General features: G+C 43.5%; 3 protein-coding genes across 3 annotated transcripts; all 3 read left to right on the top strand.

Annotated features, from left to right (window-relative positions):
- The first annotated feature begins 637 nt into the window (after window positions 1-637).
- On the top strand, window positions 638-2,369 carry LOC147435811 (glucan endo-1,3-beta-glucosidase 14-like). The gene is made up of 2 exons (XM_086488047.1): window positions 638-887; window positions 987-2,369. Exons 1-2 carry the CDS (start codon window positions 653-655, stop codon window positions 2,147-2,149), a joined length of 1,398 nt encoding a protein of 465 aa, XP_086344173.1. The 5' UTR covers window positions 638-652; the 3' UTR covers window positions 2,150-2,369.
- A 14,769-nt stretch (window positions 2,370-17,138) lies between these two features.
- LOC147435810 (uncharacterized) lies at window positions 17,139-17,873 on the top strand (the record flags this gene model as incomplete). The annotated part of the gene is made up of 1 exon (XM_086488046.1): window positions 17,139-17,873. A coding segment is annotated over one exon (735 nt), but the record flags the coding sequence as incomplete, so codon positions are not given.
- A 149-nt stretch (window positions 17,874-18,022) lies between these two features.
- On the top strand, window positions 18,023-19,299 carry LOC147435809 (uncharacterized). Its single transcript, XM_086488045.1, has one exon. It carries the CDS (start codon window positions 18,196-18,198, stop codon window positions 18,538-18,540), a length of 345 nt encoding a protein of 114 aa, XP_086344171.1. The 5' UTR covers window positions 18,023-18,195; the 3' UTR covers window positions 18,541-19,299.
- The last annotated feature ends 6,000 nt before the right edge of the window (window positions 19,300-25,299 follow it).

The following is a 25,299-nucleotide window of genomic DNA, read 5'->3' as shown; positions in this document are numbered from 1 at the left end:
GCATACCTAGCTAGCTACGATTGGGGGCAGGGGACCGCCGGCCCGGTGGGGGGGCCGACGGTCCCCTGCCCGCAATCGTACCTAGTTAGGTATGTGGTGCGTCCCGAGCAGAAGCTTATGATGTTATGCATTGTATGAAAAACACTGAAAAAGTTCTATATCTTCTTGTGCATGCACTCAAGGGAAAGAAAGAATACTATGTTAATTGTAAAGGAGATTTTATGGCCTTGGAGTAGACATTAAGGATACCAATTGTAGGTGTTTCCATTATGTGAAATTCGAATGCGATTATGTGTGTGTGAAATGTGAGAAAATGTGACTAGAGAACAAGGATGAGATTGGATTTCACAGAAGAAGCAAGCTGTGAAGAGAAGGCATAATGTGTCCGATGACTAGTCGGCAATGAGAGATGCAAGATGGGAGGATTCTTCATGGATCTCAAATATGTGATGGCAATGCTCGATTGGGATTTGTCCGATTACTAGTGGGCAATGAGAGATGCAAGGAGGGGGAGGATTCTTGATGGATCTCAAATATGTGATGGCAATGCTCAAAAAATAAACAGTATTAAAGCAAAGGATCATAAAGGGATGGATCCTTTGATGAAAAATGGGAAGTATGAGGATTCTTTAGTGGGCTCAATGTGGATCTAATGGATCCTTTGATGAAAAATGGGAAGTATGAGGATTCTTTAGTGGGCTCAATGTGGATCTATACTTTATGTAATGTGGGCATATTCGTGGTGGGATGGCTATGGAGGGGGAAAGCAGACCAAAAAAAATGGATTTCAAAAGGAGCGCCTTTTGCTCTTGAAGCTTGCATACAGGAAATGAGGCCCCCACTCCGCCTCCTCTTCCTCCTCACCTCTCTCTCTTTTGCCACCAACGGTAAGATAACTAACTCCCCCAAAAGACCCTTAATCCTGTCATGTTCGTTAATACCGTTATTTCTGTTAACTTCAGCTGACCCACCTCTCTGTCTTGCAGGACTCTTCACCCCTCTCTTTGCTCTTGCCATCTCCCCTGCCAACCACACCCTCGGCATCAACTACGGCATGGTCGCCGACAACTTTCCCCCGCCTCTCACCGCCTTGCAGCTCGTCAAATCCGTCGGCATCTCCCAAGTCAAAATCTACTCCGCCAATGCCTCCACCTTGCAAGCCTTTGCCAACAGTGGCATCTCCTTCATTGTTGGCATTGGAAACGAGGATCTACATGCCCTCACTAATCCTCAAAACGCTCTCGCTTGGGTGCAGACACATATTGTGCCCTACATTGCGACTACGTCGATCTCTGCTATAGCGGTCGGTAATGAAGTCCTCACCACCACTGACACTCAGCTTATTCAAGACTTGCTTCCTGCTATCCTTAGCCTCCACGCTGCTCTAAATGCTTCCCTACCACCATCCACCCCTTCAATATCCATCTCGACACCCCACTCCTTAGCCATTCTCTCCTCATCTTATCCCCCCTCAAGTGCTCGCTTCAACCCCTCCATTTCTGACTCATCCCTTCACCCCCTCGCCCTTTTCCTCTCTCAAACTGGCTCTCCTTTCATGATCAATGCCTACCCTTATTTTGCCTACAAGGATAATCCAAACACCATCTCTCTTCCCTACACCCTTTTCCAATCCAACGATGGGGTTCAAGACATCAACAATGGGCTTCATTATTACAACATGCTAGATGCACAAGTAGATGCAATTTACTCTGCTCTGGGAGCCCTGGGATTTGGAGATGTCAAGGTCATTGTCACTGAAACAGGATGGCCTTCACAAGGGGATGCAGATGAACTTGGAGCAAACAAGAAAAATGCACAAGCATATACTGTAAACATCATGAAGCGTTTGGCATCGCAAAAGGGAACCCCGCTAAAACCTAGCATACCACTAGAGGCCTACTTATTTGCTCTGTTTAACGAGGATTCCAAGCCTGGGCCAACATCAGAAAGAAATTATGGCTTGTTTAATCCAAATGGAACACATGTTTATGATCTTGGGATAAGTGTGGCCAACTCTCAAGTTTCAGCTAAAAATAACTATCACTCTGTTCCCAAATTTTCCTCATCTTCACATCCCTTACCATTAACTTCAACTTTGGTCTTTACTACCACTATTTTTGGCTTAATGATCTTGCTAAAAGCATGCTGAAAAGAAAGATCAATCTTCTTTTAGCTTATTATTGCTTATTCTATCTTCCTGTATCCATAGTGTACAATCCCTTTGGCCTTAGGGGCTATAAGTGTCAATAATGAGAGATGTTCAAATGTTTTCAGCTCTTTTACTTCCTTCAAACAAATGATACCTTGCCATGCCATTTGTTTCCTAAATATTGTTCTGAAGATGATCAAAAATCCAAAGTTGGACCGAAGTTAAGATTGTGGCGATGTAATCGATGTCGTAAAAATTACATCTTATCAACGTACATGACCATCATGTACCTTTTGCTACTCTTACACAAATTATTGCATTGCTTTTATAGAAGTGGAAAACACAAAAATCTATTCATGCCCCGGGGAGGTCACCTAATAAAAATATAACCTATCACGTGAGTTCAACAGAAGGGTATTTAAAGTTGTTGAAACTTACATAAATAGATGTACAGAAGGGAATTATTTTTTCAAATTTGAAAAAAAATTACGGATTTTTAAAAAAAAAGGTATATTATATTCCTAAAAAAATTCACAGATAAAGAGTTTTACAAACATGTTTTGAACGCACGTGATATGGTAGTTTTACACATAGTGAACCCCCTGAGATTCATGCTAGGCCATGAAGCACCTAGTAGACAAATGACACAATTAGACCAAGGGCTAAGTGAGACTATATGTAAAAGGTAAATTTTGGGCTATTCCAAAACACTTAAACTCAGGTGCTATAACAAACTAATTTTTTTAGTAATGCTCCCTAGATCATCTTGAGACATTTTCCCTAAGGACAAAATTGATCATAATTGAATCTACAAAGTGTAAGCTTTTGATCACAAGTTATTGCATGTATATGTTTGATTGAGCTCAGGAGAAAATGATAAAATGTGTTGGGCCATGTCTAAAATTTACCTCGTCTGATGAAATTTCAACGTTGTCGTTTCAAAATTGCATCATTTGAAATTTGAACATTCACAATTGTAAGTTAACATAGTGTTAAGGTCTTACACATTCTAAAAGTGTTAAGGCTTGTTTAAAAATCGTGATAGCAGCTGTACTAATGTTTGCTGGAAGACGTCATGGCTCGTCATGAGCATGATTAGTATTTGTAATTCTTTTGGGTTGCTAATATCATATACTCACGTTTGTGAGTTTTGCAACAAAAAAACAAGGCTTGTTTAAAAATTACATCAATTGAAGAGATTTGAACTTGTCTGCGATTAATGGTACAATAGTTTAATGAATCTTGTCTAGGAAATTAATTGCCTTTTGTAGACCAGGATAAAGATAGGTCTCTCCATCGATAGAGCTTACTAGAGTTGGTCTTGAAACAAAATTTACTAAAACTTACTAAATCACAATGCTCATTACGTGGGTATGCCATGGATCTTTATTAACAAGACAAGAAGATATTGTGAGCATGGGCCAATACCTAACACCACCAAATGAAGACATTCATAGAGCTAACATAAACAACATTTGACAATGATACTTTAATCCAAGGATTTTAGTATGACTCGATGATGCTATCGAAAGAACAATGTCCAACTAAACCTGTAGCATGATCAAAGCAAACTCTATCAAGGATTAGGCATCAATTAATAAGATGAAAATCAAGTCACGATATCTTTTCTTTTGTAAGCCCAATAAAGAACCAATGTGTGCAACATTGCACATTCATGCAAGCTTATGTAGCTAGAACTTTGTTTAACAAGTATGTTTAACAAGTATGTCAACATTCTCTTTGTTTAACAAGTATGTCAACATTCTCTTTACATTTTATCACAACTCGAGCATCGCAATCTACATCGTAGAAAATGGGAACAATGCATGCAAAGTGTGTGGAAGAGTGGAGAGTGGTGCTCGCAAACAAACTAGTTTTTACTTTTTTCTTAACCGGCTAAAATTTCAAAATCACAGCTAGTAAAAATTGACAAGTTTTAGTGTAAAAAGTGGCATAGGTTTCATTTTTTACCTTAAAACCGGGAAAGTTGTTACCATATACATGTGGTAGTGATGTGTGTGAACACACTAAGACCGCCGGGGCATTTTTTCCCTCTTTAGGAGGTTTTTTCCCCTGTGCATTGTATATATGCCCATCACTCTAGGGCTATCTATCTTTCCATTGCACACTAAGTAACACACTCTCTATAGTGTGCCTTGAGCTTCCTTCGTCTCCTCCAAGCTGTGTGTGTTTCTCTGCAACCCTAGTTCCAACAATTGGTATCAGAGCAGGTCACGTCCTCCCGGGCTTAGTCGCCAGCTGCTCCATCACACGCCTGCTCACTTTCTCCGATTTTAGTGAGCTTTGGCGAGCGTTCGCAGGTTTGCTCAAAATTTTGATTTGGGCTCATTTCGGCCTCCGTTTCCACTACAGGCAGTACTGCACAGGCTATCTCGTCATTTTGTGCAGAATTTCTGTCAGTGCCGTTTTCTGCATAACAGGTGTCTTATAGTCTTCTACGGTCTGTGCTATATAGCACAGGTTGTTCCCGCTCCATTTCTCCTATTTTCGGACAGTTTTCACATCAGGTCAGCATTTACCATGGCTGACAACAACAACACAAATGTGTTCAAGATGTTTGCTGTTGAGGACAGGTTGGATGGGGACAACTATCCTATGTGGGCTTATATGATGCAACATGTTCTTGTGTCAAAGGGTGTCTGGAACATTGTGCAGGGCATTGATGTACGTCCTGGTTCTGAGGATGTAGGCGATGTTGAGGATGTTGCAGGTCTTGCTGCAAGGATTGCAACTGTTAGAGTTGTTTTGCCTACGGCAGAACAAGATCGTTGGGATGTTAAGGATGCGCTGGCTCATGCATTGATTGCGTTGTCTGTGAAGCGCACCATTGTTCCTCACATCCGTTCAGCAAAATCTGCAAAACAGGCTTGGGATATTTTAGCAGGTCTTTATGCAAGCCGCAATGAGGCTAAAATTGCTTTGCTGCGTAAAGAGCTGGAGTCGAAGATTATGCATGAGGAAGATGATATGGACACTTTCCTTGCTAGTATCAAGGATATCAATGAGCAGCTTATTTCTGCAGGTGAAGTCATTTCAAACAGTTCCCTTGTGCAGACTGTTCTTGATGCCTTACCAGATTCCTACCAGACTTTTGCTAGTACTTGGAGACTAATGACCCAAGGAAATCCTGAAGTTCTCAAGTTTGATGCATTATCCACATTGCTGTTGCAAGAGTCACTTTCCAGAAAAAACAGGACTAGGCAGCATGCAGTTGAACAGGCTTTTATTGCTTCTCAAAGAAAGGGTGGTAACAGCAAAGCAGCCACTTCTTATGGTTCTGCTGCGAGTGGCAAAAATTATGTTCCTAATGCTTCTGCTGGCAGTACTTCGTCTGGTAATTCTGGTGATAAGGGCAAAAAGAAGATGCGTTGCCATTATTGTAAAGCCAATGATCACTTGATCAAGTCGTGTCCTAAGTTGAAGGCCAAAGAGGCTAAGAAGAAAGAGGGTGGTTCCACTGCAAATGCTGGTTCCACTACAAATGCAGCCATTGTTGAGTCTTCTGTGAAAGGAGACTGTGTTGCTGATGTTGATGCAGAATGGGCTTTTAGCGCAGAGTGCACTTACAATCTTGCTGTCCATGATGCATGCTTGTCAGTTGCTGCAGATTCACATGTGTGGTATTTCGACAGTGGTGCTACAAAGCACATTACCTCACATCATGAATTGTTTACCTCTCTCGAGTCTGTCCCTCATGGGAATTCAGTCACTTGTGCCAACAATGCCTCTTATCCAGTTCAGGGAGTTGGAAAGATTGTGCTTACTGCTGCTAATGAAAGTTCTTTCACACTTGTTGATGCACTTTATGTACCTGGGATCAAGAAGAATCTCTTATCTGTATCCGCACTTGCTAGACTTGGACTTGTAGTCAAATTTGTGGATGACAGATGTACAGTTCATGATCTCAGTTTTGGTGATGAAATTGTTGCATCTGTGCTTTTGTGTCGTGGGCTGTATAAGCTCACTTTGTATGACAAGTGTGGACAAAACTTTGCAAATGCTGTTGCAGATTCAAGGGCTATTTCAGATGCAAAACTTTGGCATGCACGTTTTGGTCATCTGAATTTTGCCAGTTTCCTACGCTTGTAGAAATTTGACATGGTTGCTTCTTTGCCACCTCTTGAAGCACTTGTCAAACATGTTTGTGAAGGCTGTATTTTGGGTAAGATGCAACGTTCTAAGTTTCCAAAGGATGGTTCAGTTCGGGCCACATGCAGGTTGCAGCTTGTGCATAGTGATGTTTGTGGGCCCATGCAAACTCCGTCCTTGGGCAATTACCTGTACTTTGTGACTTTCATTGATGATTACTCCAGGCATGCATGGGTATTTCCGCTTAAAGCGAAGTCCGAAGTTTTTATGTGCTTCAAACAATTTCTGGCTATGGCTGAAAATGTCTCGAAATGTACTATGGGCACCCTCTGTTCCGATTGAGGGGGGGGGGAGTATATGTCTCATGAATTTAATGCATTTCTGGCTAGTCGTGGGATAAAACACCAATGTACAGTGCCTTATACACCTCAGCAAAATGGTGTTGCTGAGAGGAAAAACAGGTCACTTACGGAAATGGCACGATGTATGGTCAAAAGTCAAGCTTTACCGCATTCTTTTTGGCTTGAGGCCATTATGTGTGCCACTTATGTACTTAACAGGTGTCCTACGAAAGCTTTGCAGTCTATTACTCCATATGAAGCATGGCATGATAGAAAGACTTCTATTGAGCACATGCGTGTTTTTGGCTGTTTGGCATATGCTTTGGTGCCACAAGTGCAGCGCAGAAAATTGGATGATAAGGCTGTCAAATGTATTTTTGTTGGTTATAGTGCTGAAAGCAAAGGTTACAAGTTGTATCATCCGCAAACAAAACGTATTCTGGTTTCTCGAGATGTAGTGTTTGTGGAAGATTCTGTTCAGCCCTTGCTGTCATGTACTAGAGACAGTAATGTAAGTTCACAGGACATTTATGACACTTTGTTGCCTCTTTTCAGTGGTGGAAATACGAATGTAAGTTCCAATGAGGCAAATGTATAGCCTATGGGGGTTTCTGAATTTTTTTTAGATCAGCCTTTTACTGATGCAGATGTACATGATGTACTTGATGAGGAAAGGGCTGAAAATGAGCAGGCTAGAGGTATGCCAAAATGGCTGGTGCACACTTTGCATGACAGTAAATTGGATGCACCTTTGTCTAGTCGTATGCGTTCAGGCTCTCACCATGCATCTTATGCATCAGATTGTTATGCTTTGGCTGTGTCTAGCTTACATGATGTTGAGGAGCCTCTATCTTTTGATGAAGCACAGAATTCAAAAAATTGGATGGTTGCCATGCAATCTAAATATGATGCATTGGCAGTTGCGAGGAACCCAGTTTTTCATGCTCGCACAAAGCACATTGAGGTGCATTACCACTATGTCAGGGAGAGGCTCTCAGCAGGAGAGATCAGCTTGGCTTATGTGCCAACACAGGACAAGCTTGCAGATCTTTTCACAAAGGCATTGTCTTATGAGAAGCTTGAAGCTTTCCGCAAAGCTTTGGGCTTACTCCCCTTTGTGGACTGATCCTGTCCTTAGGGCATGGCACTTCCCTTTACTCATGTGCCAGCTCTCGTTCACCGCATCACTCCAGGGGGGATTTGTTACCATATACATGTGGTAGTGATGTGTGTGAACACACTAGGACCGCCAGTGCATTTTTTCCCTCTTTAGGAGGTTTTTTTACCCGTGCATTGTATATACGCCCATCACTCTAGGGCTATCTATCTTTCCATTGCACACTAAGTAACACACTCTCTATAGTGTGCCTTGAGCTTCCTTTGTCTTCTCCAAGCTGTCTGTGTTTCTCTGCAACCCTAATTCCAACAAAAGTTTTGTCATTTTTAGTGAGTCCGATGAAGAAGACAACGTAAAATTAGGTCAATGCTTTCTTAATTGCTAATTTTTATTTTTAGTATGCATTTACTTCTGGATCATATGAGCACGAACTTGAGGTTGCCCACAATGTATACTTTTGGTGGATATGCAAGGGTTCCATCCTTATAAAGAAAGTAGGATACTTGTTTATCATGCATAATTTATAAATGTTTTTGGCTGGCTCCCGGTAAGGAATACCTTTTCTATCTTGTCCTACAGGGAAGTTTACTAAAATGCCCCTGAAATTTGTGGAAATTCCCAGCATACCCCTCAATTTTCATAAATTCCCGTGTATCATTTTGGACCCAATTTTTGTATTGTCTAATCCTTATGACAATGGAGATTTATCTTAAGTGTCTTTGACAAAACTATTCATGAATGAACTGACAAATAGAGGCATCTTTGTCTAAAAATGATGAACGATTTCGTCCTAAGAGCCCACAATACCATCTAAAGTCCTAGCTCCATCATGAATTTTGGAGAAATTGAAGGGAAGTTTGGCAAATTTTGGCTAAATGCTAGGGGCACATTGAGAAGTTTTGAAATTTAAGGGGTATTGTGGGAATTTCCACAAATTATGGGGGTATTTTGGTAATTTTCTCTTCTTTCTATTGTATAGTACCCAATATCCATTTTTAAAGTCTCTCTCTCTCTCTCTCTCTCTCTCTCTCTCTCTCTCTCTACATATATATATATATATATATATATATATATATATATATATATATATATATATATATATATATATATATATATATATATATATACATACTAGTACGGCCGGCCGCCTTCGGCGGCCTCTCTCTTCCTCTCTCCCTCTTTATCCCGTGAAGAGGTGGCCTCGTTGGGCTCATCCAGTCAATTTCTACATGCCTCGCTGGGCTCATCCAATCAATTTCTACATGCCTCGCTCTTAATAAGTGAGCCTCATGTGATGGCGTGATGGCCTCATCAACTGGGCAAAAGCTCCCATCAACCATGATCTCTGCGTTCGCACAACATGGGCAAGGAAACAACTTCGTTCACCTGTTCATTCAAATGCAGAAAGAGGGAATTGTCATTGAACATTGAACGATTTGGACTGGTTCTCGATGCCATGATTAGAAGTGCACTTATCAAGATGTATAGCAAGTGTGGCAACTTGTATCACTTGTCAACAATGTGATTTTATGGAACACCACACTAATAAGAGAGCACGCTTGGGTGGGCACATTAGAGGCAACCACAATAGTAAGAGAGCGCGCTTGGGTGTTGCGAAGCTTGCTCATTTGATTGTCAAGTCTCTGCTCTAACGAAGTCACTGATCTCCCTTTGTGGATGTCTCTCATCGTTCAAGAGACTCTCCCTTGTGTCTGCGCAACTCTAGCCAAAACACCCTGAGACATCTCTGATTCTCATCTCTCATGACTTTAGCGAATGGTCTAAAGCCGTCTATGGATCGATAGGGAAACCGGCCTCGTGTCTCAAAACTAAAGAGAGAGAGAGAGAGAGAGAGAGAGAGAGAGAGAGAAAATAAGAAATGAAATGAAAACGTCTTCAAAAGGCCAAAATGACCTATGAGAGCAAACTAATACAATCTTTTTATACAATGTCTGGATACAAAATAGAATGCAATAATCTAAAAGACTGAATGCCCAGCATCGGGCGCTGTCAGAGAGAATCTCAACTCGTCTTTACAACAGCTCAACCTTCGTCTTCTCCTTCTTCCTCTCCGACTTAGACCCATTGCAGATCAAGTTAGCTGGTCGTATCCTCCGTGATCTCCATCGGTGCACATACTCTCGGTGTCGTGCTCCAGCCTGCCTTAATGCTCATCCCTGTAGCACCATCTTTGGAGATCCAGCACGCAGCAAGGCCGCAGATGCCAGCTTGCTTATTTTGTCTAGCTCTGCACCTTGGCCGCTTCTCTTCCATAAAAGGGCCTTGTAATGTCAAGCCGCTTCTCTGCCACAATAGGGCCAAGGCTTGAAACTTAACGATATTGCCACTGCTGGCGAGCTTAGAGAGAGAGAGAGAGAGAGAGAGAGAGAGAGAGAGAGAGAGAGACCGCAGATGCGTAGCTGCCTTCTGCAGCCACCAACTTTCCTATTCATCTTGTGCTCCATCTGCTTTGCATTCTTCAAACTTGTCGTCGATGTTGCTGTTCTGGAGGCAGTTGATAGCATCCTGCAAAGCTGCCACGATGCCCTGTGCAAGAGCTTCCACGTAAAAAGTAGGTTGACCACACTGCCAAGCTGTAGTCGAAGGAGAGAAGGCAGACGTAATCCCCATCAGCTGCATCAGAAGGAGGGAAGGCAGACGCAATCCCCATCAGCATCAGAAGGGCTTAGCTTCATGAATCTCGCCATTTCGTCCAGTGGCACGGTACTACTAAAGGATGGGTTGCATCCGGGCTGGAGAGCGTGGGCAATTGCTGGAATGGAGAGAAAAAAGCAAGAGTTGATTCCTTGAGCTACGCAATTCTGAGCTACTCTCGGCTTCAGTGCAACTTGCCCTCGAGTTGCGGGCAACTCTCTCTCTCTCTCACACACACACTCAGTCCACCTTGAGCTAATGCCTGATCTGCTCTCGGCTTGAGTGCAGCCCCTCGAGCTTCGGACAGAGCTCTCTCTCTCTCTCTCTCTCTCTCTCTTTGTGCGGGATGATGGGATCGGCTCGGCCAGCTAGAGCTATGGGAAAAGACAACTCCAGCTCCTCTTGGTTCGCGGCTCCATCGTGCATGGAGATGAAGGCCTCTTGCGTGGCAAGAAGGGGAAGCCGAGAAGCCAAGCTGGAACCCAACACTGCTAGCTCTGCGCACGCCTGGAAAACACACTCACACTCTCTCTCTCTCTCTCTCTCTCTCTCTCTCTCTCTCTCTACGTGGCATAGATCGAAAGTAAAAGGAACATCCTTAGCTCTTGTGGTTGCATGCATATGCAGCCACGTGGAGCATAGGGTTGTCTTTTTAATATAGATACAATATATATATATATATATATATATATATATATATATATATATATATATATATATATATATATATACCCTGGCTTTTCTCTCTACCCACTCTAAGCTTTCTAACTTGTTAAAGTAAAATAATATCTTTTCTTCTCTCTAGCTTTGAAGTCTTGACCCAGTCAATCTAACTGTAAGCTTTCTAACTTGTTAAAGCAAAATAATATCTTTTCTTCTCTCTATCTTTGAAGTCTTGACCCACTCAATCTAACTCTTCCAACCTTCTGGTCCTCAAATTGTGCACTAATAGACATTACATCCAAGGGTCTTGGCCTATGGGGAATAAGTATTATGCTTTCTTCACTTTGAAGTACTCTTTTAGGCCAGATTGCAAACGCATCTACGAATTCTAAGGCAAAAAAAGGCAACATGTCGCCATCATCTCCCTCCCCCTCCTGCCAACCGACCCACCATCGCCTGTGTACACTACTCTCCCTCTCTCTCTATGCCTTTGCCATTAGACACCTCTCTCTCTCTCTCTCTCTCTCTCTCTCTCTCTCTCCGCGATGACAACCGACGCTCCCCTTCCTAGCAAAGCTCCTTCTCTCCTCTTGAGACGGGATCCCTGCCCTTCGCCTACCACGTTTCAGACAAAGACATGAAAAATGCATCTCGCGAGGCTGTGTCATTGCTCGTCTTGCACCTAGGACGTCACCCCGTGCACTCTCCGCCCACCCCACCCCTCTTCTCCTACACACTAGTCTCCCCCGTTTGCTGGAAAAATTACACAGCGTCGCCTCGGACCCTGCGGGTCGTCCTGCCCTATCACCTCCACCTAGACATAGTTGCTCTCTTCGAAGGTACTGCAAGCAACTCACAATCTCACATCAATATCCACCCACACGAGCTCACACACAACTCTCTCTCTCTCTCTCTCTCTCTCTCTAAATAACGGACTCTCAAGGATGTGGCACCCTTGAGAGTTGTCCATGTGGCGTTTATGTTTACCTACTAAGCCGGTGCAGCAGGTCACTTCTCGGCACTTGAATTTTTCTCAAGGCCTTGCATTTGCACAAAGGGCGATATGTTCAATCACCAAAATTGATTTAACGTGTTGGTTTATTCCTAGCAGATATTGAACCCATGCGCCCACGCATAGAGTCATGAGTCAAACCACTAGGGTATAGACCACGGATGTCAACAGCCTGAGTTCAAACATAAATGATGTTTAAACGCGGGGGGGGGGGGGGGGGGGGGGGGGGGGGGGGGGGCTTGTTTAACCGTTTTAAAAAGGTGTCGCATTGCCGGTTACCAGTACACGTGACTCCCTGCCACGTCGGCAGAGAGTCCGATATCTAGCTCAAGCCCTCTGTGAGCGCAAAAAAATGCGCTTTCCCCCCCTTGTAGTCCGTCTTGCTTTCGAACGAGGCGTTATTACCAGCTCTCACGCCAGACCAAGAAGGTGTAGCCCTTCCACATGTGGACAACAGGAGACAAGCCCAACTTGGGCTGGACCACTTTTCTCTGCTCGAGTGCTCAACACTTACAGGGGAGAGAGAGAGATAGAGATAGAGAGAGTGGCATCTCCTCTGTGCACTCGTCCTCCTTTGTCGGCCTATCATCTTACCTTCGTGTCATTCTGTCTCTCTCTTCCTCTGTTCAAGAAATGGCATCCCTCTCGTAACCCTGTCTGTCCGACTCTCAATGCAGACCAGCGCCTCTCTCTCTCTCTCTCTCTCTCTCTATTGGAGATGTCACACTCTCTCCCCCTCTCTCTCTCCACGTGCTATCGCGTTTTTTTCTCTCAAGCCATAAGAGCATCTACTTGAGATACCCTCTAATGCAACCCAAAACGGAAATTGGCTGGGCCTACTAGGCCATTCCTAAGAGTTCACCATTTGTTAAAACATCAACATTAAAGTGGTGGGTCATGTTTAAAGGTGAAGTAGTGTTAATCCATGGCTCGTCACGAGCATGGCAGAAACTTGTAAATTGTTTGGTTATGATAATATAAACTAGTCATAATTGCGAATTTTGCAAAACAAAAAAAAAAGGTGAAGTAGTGTTAGGGAAAGGTTTGCCTCAGCTTCGTCTTGAGCTGGTTGAAAATCCATATTGGCTAGTTTCAAGCCAAGGTAAGATGAAGAAAAAATCACTAAATAGTTAGAGATCCTAGAAATTTGGAAAATTCTACTGGTATGTATGATTAGTATCTTTACGAGTAGGAAGTCCAGCCGTTTCGGGAAAAAGACTTTCCCCTGCCGCGGGGGGGGGGGGGATCCTAGCTGTAATCAAAATTGACTATGAATTAAATTAAATTAAAATTGTTCCGTCCTTAAGGCTTGATAATAATCAATCTTTTAGATTAGGATTTCACTTCTCCATCTCCATCTTGCATCTTTTCTTCAACTTTTTCATGATCTCCGAGAGGTCTAACCTCATTTGTCACATGGTTTTGCTCCAAGGCCAGTTTTTTATAGCCCTTAATAAGAAGAGCTCTCTCTCTCTCTCTCTCTCTCTCTCTCTCTCTCTCAATCAAAAGGTAGGTTGCACGATAGATAATCAAAGAAGAAAAAGGAGAAGCCATAGAAGCAGAGAAAGAGGTATTAAACTTTGCTTGGGCAAAGTGACAATAAGACTAAGGGGTGTGATGTGGCAGGGCCCTCTCCTTGGTGGCAACCCTAAGCATAGATGAGATCTTGGTTTCATAAGATGTCAAGGTGGCACCCTTTATCAGTCTATGTAATAATATCTTTGGACTTTGTGACTTAGTTCCCTGGTGATGCCATGGCTCGGAACGAGCATGTCTTGCATTGTAACTTTTATTTATGTACAGTGAGTTTGGGGGAAAAAAAGGACCTTTGAAATCCAAAGGTGATTCTTTTCTTTGAAGAGGTAGTTGCAAGAGCCTCTTGTTCCAAGCTTTGAACATGCTTCTGCAAGGACCTTAACCAGTCATGGCACTCCAAGAATTGTCTTTAGACATGTTTGCAAGGTTAGTGAGAGGAATTTCGGGAATTTTGGAGAATTTGAAGGGCATTTTTGCAAATTTTGGCTAAATACTAGGGGTACGTTGGGTATTTTTTTACTTTGAGGGATAGTTGAGAATTTCCACAACTTAGAGGGGTATTTCGGTAGTTTTTGTTGAAAGGAAAATTTTGGTAATTTCCATAAGTTGCAGGGGTATTTTGGTTTTTTTTTTTAAAATTTGAGGGGTATTTTGAGAATTTCCACAAGTTAGGGGGGTTATATTTTGATAATGTTTCCTTCTTTTTGTTGTATCTAGCTTAGTATCCATTTTTAGAGTCTCTCTCTTTCTCTCTCTCTCTCTCTCTCTCTCTCTCTCTCTCTCTCCCTCTCTCTCCTTCCTTTGAGCTTGTGATATCATGGCTTTTCTCTCAACCCAACTTATTAAACGTAAATAATATATTTTCTTTCTCTAGCTTTGAATTCTTGGCCCAATCCTCAAATTGTGCACTGATAGACACGACATCCAAGGGTCTTGGCCTATGGGGCCTACGTAACATGCTTTCTTCAACTATGATGTTTTAAGTACTCTTTTAGCCCATTCCTAAGAGTTCACCATTATGTGGAAACATCAATATTCAAGTGGTGGATCATGTTTAAAAGGGGGAGTAGTGTTAAGGAAAGGTTTGCCTCAGCTTCGCCTTGAGCCGGTTGAAAATCCATATCAGCCAGTTTCAAGCCAAGGTAAGAGGAAGAAAAATCGATAAAAATACTTCAAAAATTCTAGAAATTTGGAAAATTCTACTAGTATATATGGTTAGAATCTTTATGAGTAGGAAGTCTGGCCATTTCGGGAAAAAATATTTTCTTAGCCGCTAAGGTGAAGAGGTGGGGAATCTCCCTCACCCCCACTGTTCCGGGCTGGAATAGGCGAGGCAGAGGCCCAGCCTGTTCCCTATCCCAGAACAGTGGGGGTGAGGGAGATTCCCATCCATCATGCATTTTTCATGTTCACTATTAGAATGCTAATGCAATGGACGGTTGAGATTGCTTGATGTGCTGGAATACGCAAGCCCAAGGCATGCCGGAAGAGGGAGGGAGTTCTTTTTTTTTTGGGGGGGGGGGGGGGGGGGGGGGGGTTCCCCTTAGCTCTAATCAAAATTGACTATAAATAAAATAAAATTAAAGTGGATCCATCCTTAAGGCTTGAGCTAAGAGAGACTTTAATGGTAAGATGGAAGCAAAAATATAACACAAAAATAATCAATCTTTTAGATTAGGATATCACTACTCCATCTTGCCTTTCCATGATCTCCTAGAGGTCTAACCTCATTTGTCACATGGATTTGCTCCAAGGCCAGTCAGTCTCTCTCTCTCTCTCTCTCTCCCCTTTGTCAAAAGGTAGGTTGCACAATAGATAATCAAAGAAGAAAAAGGAGAAGCCATAGAAGCAGAGAAAGAGGTATTAAACTTTGCTTGGGCAAAGTGACAATAAGACCTTGAAAATAGAAAAAGAGAAGTTTTAACAACACAAGAGACCTCAAAGACCCATCCTCCGACGAGTCTTGAACTCAAGACCTCTTACTCAAAAGGGAAAATTTGTTCTGCATCTCAATTTGCATATTTTATCAGGGATAAATGGTCGAAGATCCCTAGAGCAACATTTAGGTCAACGCTAATAAAGCCATTGTGTACAAGCGAAACTTGTTTAATAAAAGGGCAATAACCTCATGTTGAAGATATTTAAGAAACTATTAAGCTTTACCATGATTCAAGAAAAAATCTATCCAAAAAGAATACATCAAGGTAGGATTTTGGCCTTCAATTGAAAATCAACAACAAGTTTACAAAAAGATATCAAGAACGATGAATTTACTCTCTCTCACTCTCTCTCTCTCTCTCACACACACACACACACACACACACACACACAACATGTTATCTGGACTAGATTGTCAATTAAAGGCAATGGTGTTCAAATGACTTAAATCACATGTACATCTCAACAAGCCTTGTAGGATATTTGCATAAACATAACTTTTCTCCATTGGAAGCAAAGTGTGGCTTAATGGGTTACTAGTGTTGCCACAAAAACTGAGTGCTTACTTTTTTACTTAGCAAATTAGAATGTGCTTCTCAAACAGTGAACTAGGAATTCCTTATATAAAGTGCCTCTGCATTTCAGCAAAGCATGCATTAGAGAGAGAGAGAGAGAGAGAGAGAGAGAGAGAGAGAGAGAGAGAGAGAGAGAGAGAGGATGGCAAGCCCCACCAAATTTTTCACCCTCCTTGTAGCCTTCTTGCTTACCTTCACCTTCTCCCATGTCACCATTTGCCAAGGTCGCAAATCGCGCCACCTCAAAGATAGTTATCCTCAAAATGACAATGCTCATGTCAGCCTTGACATCACTCATCATCAAAACAATGACAAAAATATCCACCATGAAGGCATAACTCCCACAAGAAAAATTCAAACCAATGTTAACCTTCCCCAACTTTGGCGAGACAACTGTACTACTCCTCCAGGTGAGTCCTATTAGACAAATAATAATACTGTTTCCACTTTGTGTCCATAATGTTTCTTTATTGCAAAGCGACTATTAATAGCTTCATCTTTGTGGGTCATATATGACGACTACTTATGAAGCAACCATGCTGCAAAGGGCATGCTTAGTCAAAAAAATATATGGCAAAGCTCAATATAGCCAAATAATGCTGGACTGGATGTGCAAATGGCACTAGTCCACATCTTTGCTAGATTTATTACTAAAAGAAAGGTCTTCCTCAAAGAAAGTGTTTTCTAGATAAAACAAAAGACATCCAAAATGTGCTTTTTCTAGATGCAGCAAATCCTAAATCTAAACAGAAGTTACCTCTTTAATACTTCCTCAGATTTATGAGACTAATTTCTGTTTGTTTTGCTCATTTGGCGGCGTGTAAAGCCTTGCCGCCTTGTACCTGTCCGCAATTATAAACTGGTTGCCATAATTTGGGCAGCTTGTCTTTTGCTTTAGGCAGTGTGTAAACACTTGAAAATTGCCTTGTTCTGGCTTTTCAAGATGAAAATTAAAGTCATGAAAAACAAACAGTGACAATGTGAGATAAATAACAAAGATTGTCTCTCCTCATGAAACACAATAGACATGCTTTAAGTTTAATGGTACTGTCTCTCTGCCATCTCATTTCAAGACTTCCTTTGTGTAGGAGAAACTCAACCTTCTCCTTTTAAGCAAAGCAGCGATGAAAGAGTTCAATGTAGCTGGCGATGGGGCTGGGGCTGGCTGTCAAACAAAGGTAGCTATGGTTTCTGCACACCACCTCCGCCTCAGCATGCAGCACCAAAAACACCCTTGGTGCCTACTCCACATGCACCAGCTCCAGAACAGCCCAGCATAAAACATCCAACTTTAGTACCAGCTCCTGCTCCACTTCACCAACAACGTCTGACACCAGCCCCTGCTCCTCGCCAGCAAAATGCCAGTGTTCCGACAAGCCCCCTGATCGTTGAGGCTCCTGCTCCTATACAAGAAGCATTCCCTGCACTGGCACCTGCTCCGAAACAAGGGGCATTCCCTGCACCAACACCGGCTCCAAGTCGGCAACCCATTTCAGCTCCTGCTCTTGAACCACCCATACCACAACACAAAGTCTCTGGCTCTCCGTCACCTACCCCTGTGCCCTCAAGCTTAATAGCTGCTTCTCCTCCAAGCATCAAGACACCACCCACAGTGCCTTCCACCCACAAGCCACCGGATGATTACGAAGCGGACATTTCTGATTATGACATACCTCCCCCTGTCGCAGGAGCGCCTGCTCCTGCTCCACAACTTATGACACCACCCCCTGCTCCTCCAGCAGAATGCCGGTGTTCCGACAAGCCCCCTGATCATTAAGGCTCCTGCTCCAAGACAAGAAGCATCCCCTGCACCGACACCAGCTCTGAAACAAGAGGCATTCCCTGCACCACCACCAGCTCCGAGTCGGAAACCCATTCCATCTCCTGCTCTTGAACCACCCATACCACAACACAAAGTCTCTGGCTCTCTATCACCTACCCCTGTGCCCTCAAGCTCAATAGATGCTTCTCCTCCAAGCATCAAGACACCACCCATAGTGCCTTCCACCCACGGGCAACCTGATGATTACGAACCGGACACTTCTGATAATGACACACCTCCCCCTGTCACAGAAGAGCCTGCTCCTGCTCCACAACTTATGACACCACCACATGCTCCTCGCCAGCAGAATGCCAGTGTTCCGACAAGCTCCCCGATCGTTGAGGCTCCTGCTCCAAGACAAGAAGCATTCCCTGCACCGGCACCAGCTCCGAAACAAGAGGCATTCCCTGCACCCACAACAACTCCGAAACAAGAGGCATTCTCTGCACCAACACGGGCTCCAAGTCAGCAACCCATTCCAGCTCCTGATCTTGAATCACCCATATCACAACACAAAGTCTCTGGCCCTCCATCACCTACACCTGTGTCCTCAAGCTCAATAGCTGCTTCTCCTTTGAGCATCAAGACACCACTCACAGCGCATGCAGATTACGAACCCTGAGCTGAGCACTCCTGATTATGACCCTTCACATGATCTCACCCCTGCACCTGTGCCAGCGGCATCCCCTCCCCCTTTCAAAACTAAGTCACCAAGAGAACCGCTTCTAAGTTCTAACTGTTAGGGTAAACCTACCTCTAGGTACAATTCAATCTCTGCATGGCATTTTCAGCAGTTACCCTTCCCTAGGAAGGCTTTGCTAAAGTAATCCCTTCCTTGGGGCACGGCCAGTTGAGCTACCTGCCCATCCTTAGAAGGGCTACTATAAATTTGCCCGGCATGTGCAAGGCTAGCAACAAAGGAAGGGCGGGAAGGGTTGCAACTTCTAACTGCACCTGTTGGTACCTACCCAACCTGCCAAGCATTTGCACGTATTCAGAAACCTTTGGCTTTATCTACTTAGTGTAACATCAACATCCTTTGGCTCATGAGTCTGATTCCTTAGCATTGACCACCGCCACCAACGCCTCCTTTGCCCATTGGTGCTCGTTTGTTAGGGGGCCACAATCAATACAGGAGAAGCTCGTTGTAGCTCATCATTTGCCCATTGTCAAAGTGCACCAACACAGTTGAGCAGCTCCTCGCCATTTCACAGCTCGCTCGTTGACGCTTCTCAGCAAGTATCCCCAATAGACGACAAAAGCCTGGGCAATCTGTCGAACAACCCTCTCCCTGTTGCCTATTGTAATTTGCGGAGCCTTCAGGTGTCTCCTATCGGAAACCTGCTCGGGTCAATAGAGCAGCAGGCAATCCTCACCTCCTGAAAACTCCGTTTCTATCTGCAAAATTGAAAGGGGGGAGAAGTTTAAAAAAAAAAAAAAAAGAAGGTCGAAAAAAATTAACCGCCTCCCAAAAAAATTTCCTCGGCCCATAGTCATCTAGGGTTCGTGCAGGTCAGCCGCACTGATTTGCGCGCTGGAAGGGTTCGGGGCTTCAGCGAGCAGTGGTGGACAGCTTGCAGGTGTGGAACCTCAAACGCGGGCTGCACAAAGCAAGGCACAGCCAAAGGACAGTCAGTCAGGAGCACGCAGGAGCTCTCCCGAGATAATGACAGCTCGAGAGAAGGGGAAAGTGGCCTTCTACAGAGATTGACGAGTCGTTATTCTGGAGAAGCGCCCCTCATAACGGTGCGAAACCTATGGGACCACACTTAGAGTGGCTACATGGAATTGTAATGGATCTTTGCCCCTTGATGTAGGGGCCTTTGAGGATAGTTTCACAGGGAGAGACATCATTTTCTACTCTGAGACGCATCAGGCTCCGGGGCAGTCCATGCCCCATGTGAGTGGATACAAATGGGAGACAACTTGCAGATGGGAGATTTGATCATAGCGTAGAGGAAGAGGCAGTCTTATTCAGGGAGGAGCTACAATCTATGATACATATAGCTCGGAGGGATGAGCATGCTAGGTACATGTGGTTGAGACTGAAGGCAGAGATAGGCAAATATCTCTACATCGCTATTTGCTATTTCCCTCCTAGTACGTCAGTATATGCATCAACTAGAGGACAATCTCCCTTCTCTATTTTGGATGATGATATATGGGAGTTTTCCAGAGATGGCGACATTATTATCTTGGGGGATTTCAATGCTAGGACTGCCCATCACCAGAAAATATTCTATGACACCTCAGAGGAGTTGACGCGGGAGCTTGATATTGCAAAAATGGGCCTGTCTAGATTATCACAAGATGAGGAGCGCACTGAGTATGGCAGATACTTGATTGATATGGGGACTGCACATGGATTCGCCATTTTGAATAGCCTACAGAGATTCCCTGTAGTAGCAGGTGGTTTTACATGCTTTCCACATGGGCATGGCGCTAGTATAGTGGATTATGTTATGGCTCCACCAGGACTCATTCCTTCCTTTCAGGATCTCATGGTGGGAACTAGGCCGGTTGGGGTAGCAATCGATCATGCTATCTTGTCTTTCACTCTATCGTTCCAGTTCAACACACCTCCATTGGGAGAGGCCTCCACACATACTCGGTATACCTTCACGAGGGAGATAGATCCCGTGTACACTGATGAGATATACATGCAGCTATGCATTCAGGAGCCAGGACGACCACTAGATGAGCTCACCCAGATTCTCACAGAGACACTCCATGATGCAACATCAGAGGCATATCCCCACATCCAGCCTACACGCAATCTGGGTGCATGCCTCAGAATAGTTGGTATGATGAGGAGTGTAGAGAGACGAGGATCAGATTATAGAGAGAGGTGCTCATGGGTACTACTACACATAGACAGTTACATATTATCTTTCCCCGCCTAGTGCGATGAAAGAAGAGGGCTTATCTATCTCGATTAGAAGCTACGAAGGCTTCATTGGCATCATTGTCTGCACACGAGGGATAATCATTTGCTTGAATTCAAAACTTCCTAAGAGGTCAACCATCCAAGTAGTGTTGCGATCCAAGTACGCTTAACTATAAGAGATGGACTCACCAAGGAGGAATACATGAAGTCCCAATGCTACACTTGTAGGTCCAACAAACCATCAACCGGCAGTGCAAGTGAGAAAAGTTGCAATGGACACCCTCAACCACAGATGGCTATTGCACCACTAGGGCAGTGGGAGATAGTACTCAATTGAAATGTTTGCAGACAGGTGGACCCAATTTAGTTGAGTTTCACAAGATTGAGGAGAATGCTAGTGCAGAAACTGTATGGTACATGTGCCCATGTGGTAATTGTAGGGTGATGAATTGTGTGTGGGTCAGTTGTCAGTGAAGTTAGTGGGAAACCAGACACCAGGAATTCGGCTCCGGTGCAAGGTACATTCCGCCTTTACCCCAACATATTTCCACTTAACGGTGAATGTGCTAATAAGTGAGTGATAATAGATAACTACTATTATATACAAATAATATAGGCAAGAGACTCTCTTAAACTATGCCCAATGGCTTGCTCACTTGATCTACATGCTACCGTATCGGCTCTAATGATAAGTAAGCGTGTTATCTCTATATGATTTTCATAGCTCCACAATGCATCATGCTAGTTTCATTTATCGTATGGTTGAAAATACCCACTTCAAATGCTCCCACTATAGCTGTTAGGTTGGGCCTCAACACTAGTAGGTTGTACATGAGACGTGTGAATGCTGTCAAAATTTGTGCAATCCTGGTTGTACTAGATGCCTCAACACTATCTGCATGTACTACATCACCACAACTACTCATCATGTATGGATGTGTCATCGTCGACACCGGGTTGGCTACGTCTTAACATCCATAAGTGAAACTATGTGTGCTGGCATCACCTTATCAACATCTAGCATGAACACATCAAAGAGCTCCATGTCTTTTATCTATGTATGCGCCTCTAAGGAGAAAAATGCTCTACTTCTATTTGCATAGACTTTGATAATAGCTTTTGTGTCCACTAGAGCCCTGTCACTCTACATCTGTCTCTATAGAGTCTATTGACGTGTTATGCATCGCTAAAATCTCAATCTCTTGAGCATACTAGAGCTCACTCACTAATGAGGCATGTCTCATCTCTCGCATACCACATGTCAATGAAGCAATCAAAACCAAACTTTTTTGAACCTCAAATACATACAATGCCGCGGAGAGTTGTTTGTGAGTCAGGACTCTAGTGAGGCATGGAGGCTTTTCAATGAGCACTCTCCACCACTAGCCATCACTTCCACATAGACATGGGGGGAATATGCTACATCTCTCTATAAAGCATCGGGGCAGCCACCTTTGCTTGACCCTCCAGAGGATTGCCCAGAAACATGTACTTTCTTTACTGCTAAGAGGGTAAGGAAAGCCATTTACAAGATGAAGACAGGAAGAGCACATGATCATGATGGTATGGTAGTAGAGCACTTTATCCATGCCAGAGATATGCTTGCAGAGCCTCTTGCTATGATGTTTAATAGAGCCATGTATGAGGGTTTACCTGAGACTTGGAGGATGTCCACTATTGTGCCTATCTTCAAGTCGGGAGATCCTATGCTTCCCATGAATTACCGAACCATCATGGTTGGTCACACTCTGGCTAGGCTATATGCATAAATTCTTGAGCATGAGTTGAGTGGATGGGCAGAGAGAGAGGGCATACGGGCAGTAGGACAGGTAGGGTTCAAGAGAGGTTTCTCTATTCTTAACCAGATTTTGACACTCAGAGCCATTATTGAGGAGCGTAGACACCATGGCAGGAGGATATATTGTAGCTTTGTGGATTTTTGCAAAGCCTTTGATGCAGTGCCACGAGCCAGACTCATACGCAGATTGCAAGACATGGGGGTTCCCACATAGCTGATCTGGGGAATCTTAGCTTTATACAAGACAGTGATAGCACATGTACGCACTACTCAGGGCATGTTGGACATGGTTCACTCCACCATTGGGATGAAGCAGAGTTGTCCCCTATCTCCGACTCTCTTTGGAATATATGTAGATGAGTTTTCAGATTATGTGCAAAGAGAGGGTGATAGAGGTGCTCAGCTTGCAAGGACATGGATTTCATTGCTATTATATGCTGATGATATTGTGCTGATCTCAAATTCTCCAAAGGGGATGCAACGTCATTTGGATGCATTGCATGCATTTGCACGGGATAGTGGATTGTCTGTGAACCTTGGTAAGACCAAGGTAATGGTGTTCAACACCACGGCGCATTGGGTAAGGAGGTCCGCCCCCACTTTTACATATGGTCGAGAGACTGTGGAGTATGCAGCTACATACACTTATCTTGGGGCGGTTTTCAGTGGACCAGAGCCTATGCAGCATTGGGGAGACTTGAGAGGATATGTTTGCAGGTTCGATTCCAGGAACCTCTGACAAAGCTTTGGCTCTTTGACACTCGGGTCACTTCGACCATGCTGTACAAAGTGGAGATATGGGGCCCCTTCAGTTGATCATCATAGCAGAGCTGGAAGTACTGATGGATGGAGATGTATGGAGAAGCCCTTGGTGTCTATGATTTCTCGGATGATTAGGGACAAGGCCTCAGTACCACATGACATTGTTAGGGCGCAGCTCACTACCAGTTTCATTTATGCATAGCACTTGGGCTCTCCCTAGAGACATATATTCTCAATTAGCACTAGAGTCTTCGCGACAGTTGGCATTGTAGGGAGATAGATCATGTTGGTATGCAGAGATGGCATCTTGGTTTCAGTTACATGGCTTTAGTATGGATCAGCTACCCCCATTTGAGTACTCTCTAGATGCACCCTCCATCTCCCTCACTAGGGCAGAGAGGGTCTTACAAGTTGGCGAGCAAGTTTTCCCGAGCGAGAAAAAAATCGAGCGAGTCTCTCAACAATAAGTGATAATAAGAGAATAGAGATGGGCCTAGAGTATAGCAAAGACATAATTAAAGAAACATTACAAACCGCATTGTGGACCCATCCTTGCATACATGAGTGAAAAAAGTAGGTACACAATAATATATGTGATACTTATTAGAGATGCTGAGAAAACATTACCAAACCCCTATCTACATTACTGAACCCCTATCTGGATCAATAATCAAAGCCATATTACTTCATTGTTCAAAGTTACATACAAATTATTAACTTGAAGCACACTCATCATCTATGAAGCGATGCCTTCTTCGAGGCCTATTAATTAAAGAAACATTACAAACCGCATTGTGGACCCATCCTTGCATACATGAGTGAAAAAAGTAGGTACACAATAATATATGTGATACTTATTAGAGATGCTGAGAAAACATTACCAAACCCCTATCTACATTACTGAACCCCTATCTGGATCAATAATCAAAGCCATATTACTTCATTGTTCAAAGTTACATACAAATTATTAACTTGAAGCACACTCATCATCTATGAAGCGATGCCTTCTTCGAGGCCTATTAATTAAAGAAACATTACAAACCGCATTGTGGACCCATCCTTGCATACATGAGTGAAAAAAGTAGGTACACAATAATATATGTGATACTTATTAGAGATGCTGAGAAAACATTACCAAACCCCTATCTACATTACTGAACCCCTATCTGGATCAATAATCAAAGCCATATTACACCATTGTTCAAAGTTACATACAAATTATTAACTTGAAGCACACTCATCATCTATGAAGTGATGCCTTCTTCGAGGCCTATCTTTTGGACGACCATCATAACGTGGGTCCAATGTCATACGTTTTGCCTCCGCCTCGATGTATTCAGGTAATGCACTTCAATGAAACAAAATACACACAATTTCAATTCAACAGAACAAAAATGGCCTATAATATCATAAGCACAAAAACCTACAAGAGGTAATAGCAATGTTTATCCATAAGTCATACAATGATAGGGAAGACAACAAAAAGATAATCAACCACAAATGTCCGCTACCATAACTCAAACAAAAGAAATACTATGAATGTCTTGTGCTAAGTTGAGAGTGGGAATCTCACAAGTCATCAAAAGGGTTCCCACCCACGGGTCGGTCTCCATTGTCCACCACATCTATGGATGTGGTTGCGTCCTCTCTCCCTCGCTTCCTTGGTCGAAGCAAGGGTTGCAAGCAAGTAGAAACAAGTGCCTCATCAAAATCTAGGGATGCATATGCACGATCAGAGGCCAAACAACTTGTCAAAATAGGAGCCATCCCACATCCAAACTCAAGACATAACCCCCTAGGACGACACAACAACTCAATGAAACATGCCATAAAAGTATGGCTCTTCTGCGCAGACCCTCTCCATGGCAATCCGGAGTCCATAAGAGCTCGACCAGAATCTGGCAAATAGTGACGCATAGTGCTATCCATGGCAG

This window comes from Adiantum capillus-veneris, chromosome 18 (assembly GCF_014529385.1).
Source record: "Adiantum capillus-veneris isolate H3 chromosome 18, ASM1452938v2, whole genome shotgun sequence".
Lineage (NCBI taxonomy): Eukaryota > Viridiplantae > Streptophyta > Polypodiopsida > Polypodiales > Pteridaceae > Adiantum > Adiantum capillus-veneris.
This window is presented reverse-complemented; position numbering and strand designations above follow the sequence as displayed.

What these genes read in the sequence shown, in the direction of transcription:
- LOC147435811 (XM_086488047.1), top strand. Translation starts at nt 653, where the DNA reads ATGGATCCTTTGATGAAAAATGGGAAGTATGAGGATTCTTTAGTGGGC. An exon ending in TCTCTCTTTTGCCACCAACG is followed by an intron (nt 888 to 986) that starts GTAAGATAACTA and finishes TCTGTCTTGCAG; the next exon opens with GACTCTTCACCCCTCTCTTT.
- LOC147435809 (XM_086488045.1), top strand. Translation starts at nt 18,196, where the DNA reads ATGACACCACCACATGCTCCTCGCCAGCAGAATGCCAGTGTTCCGACA.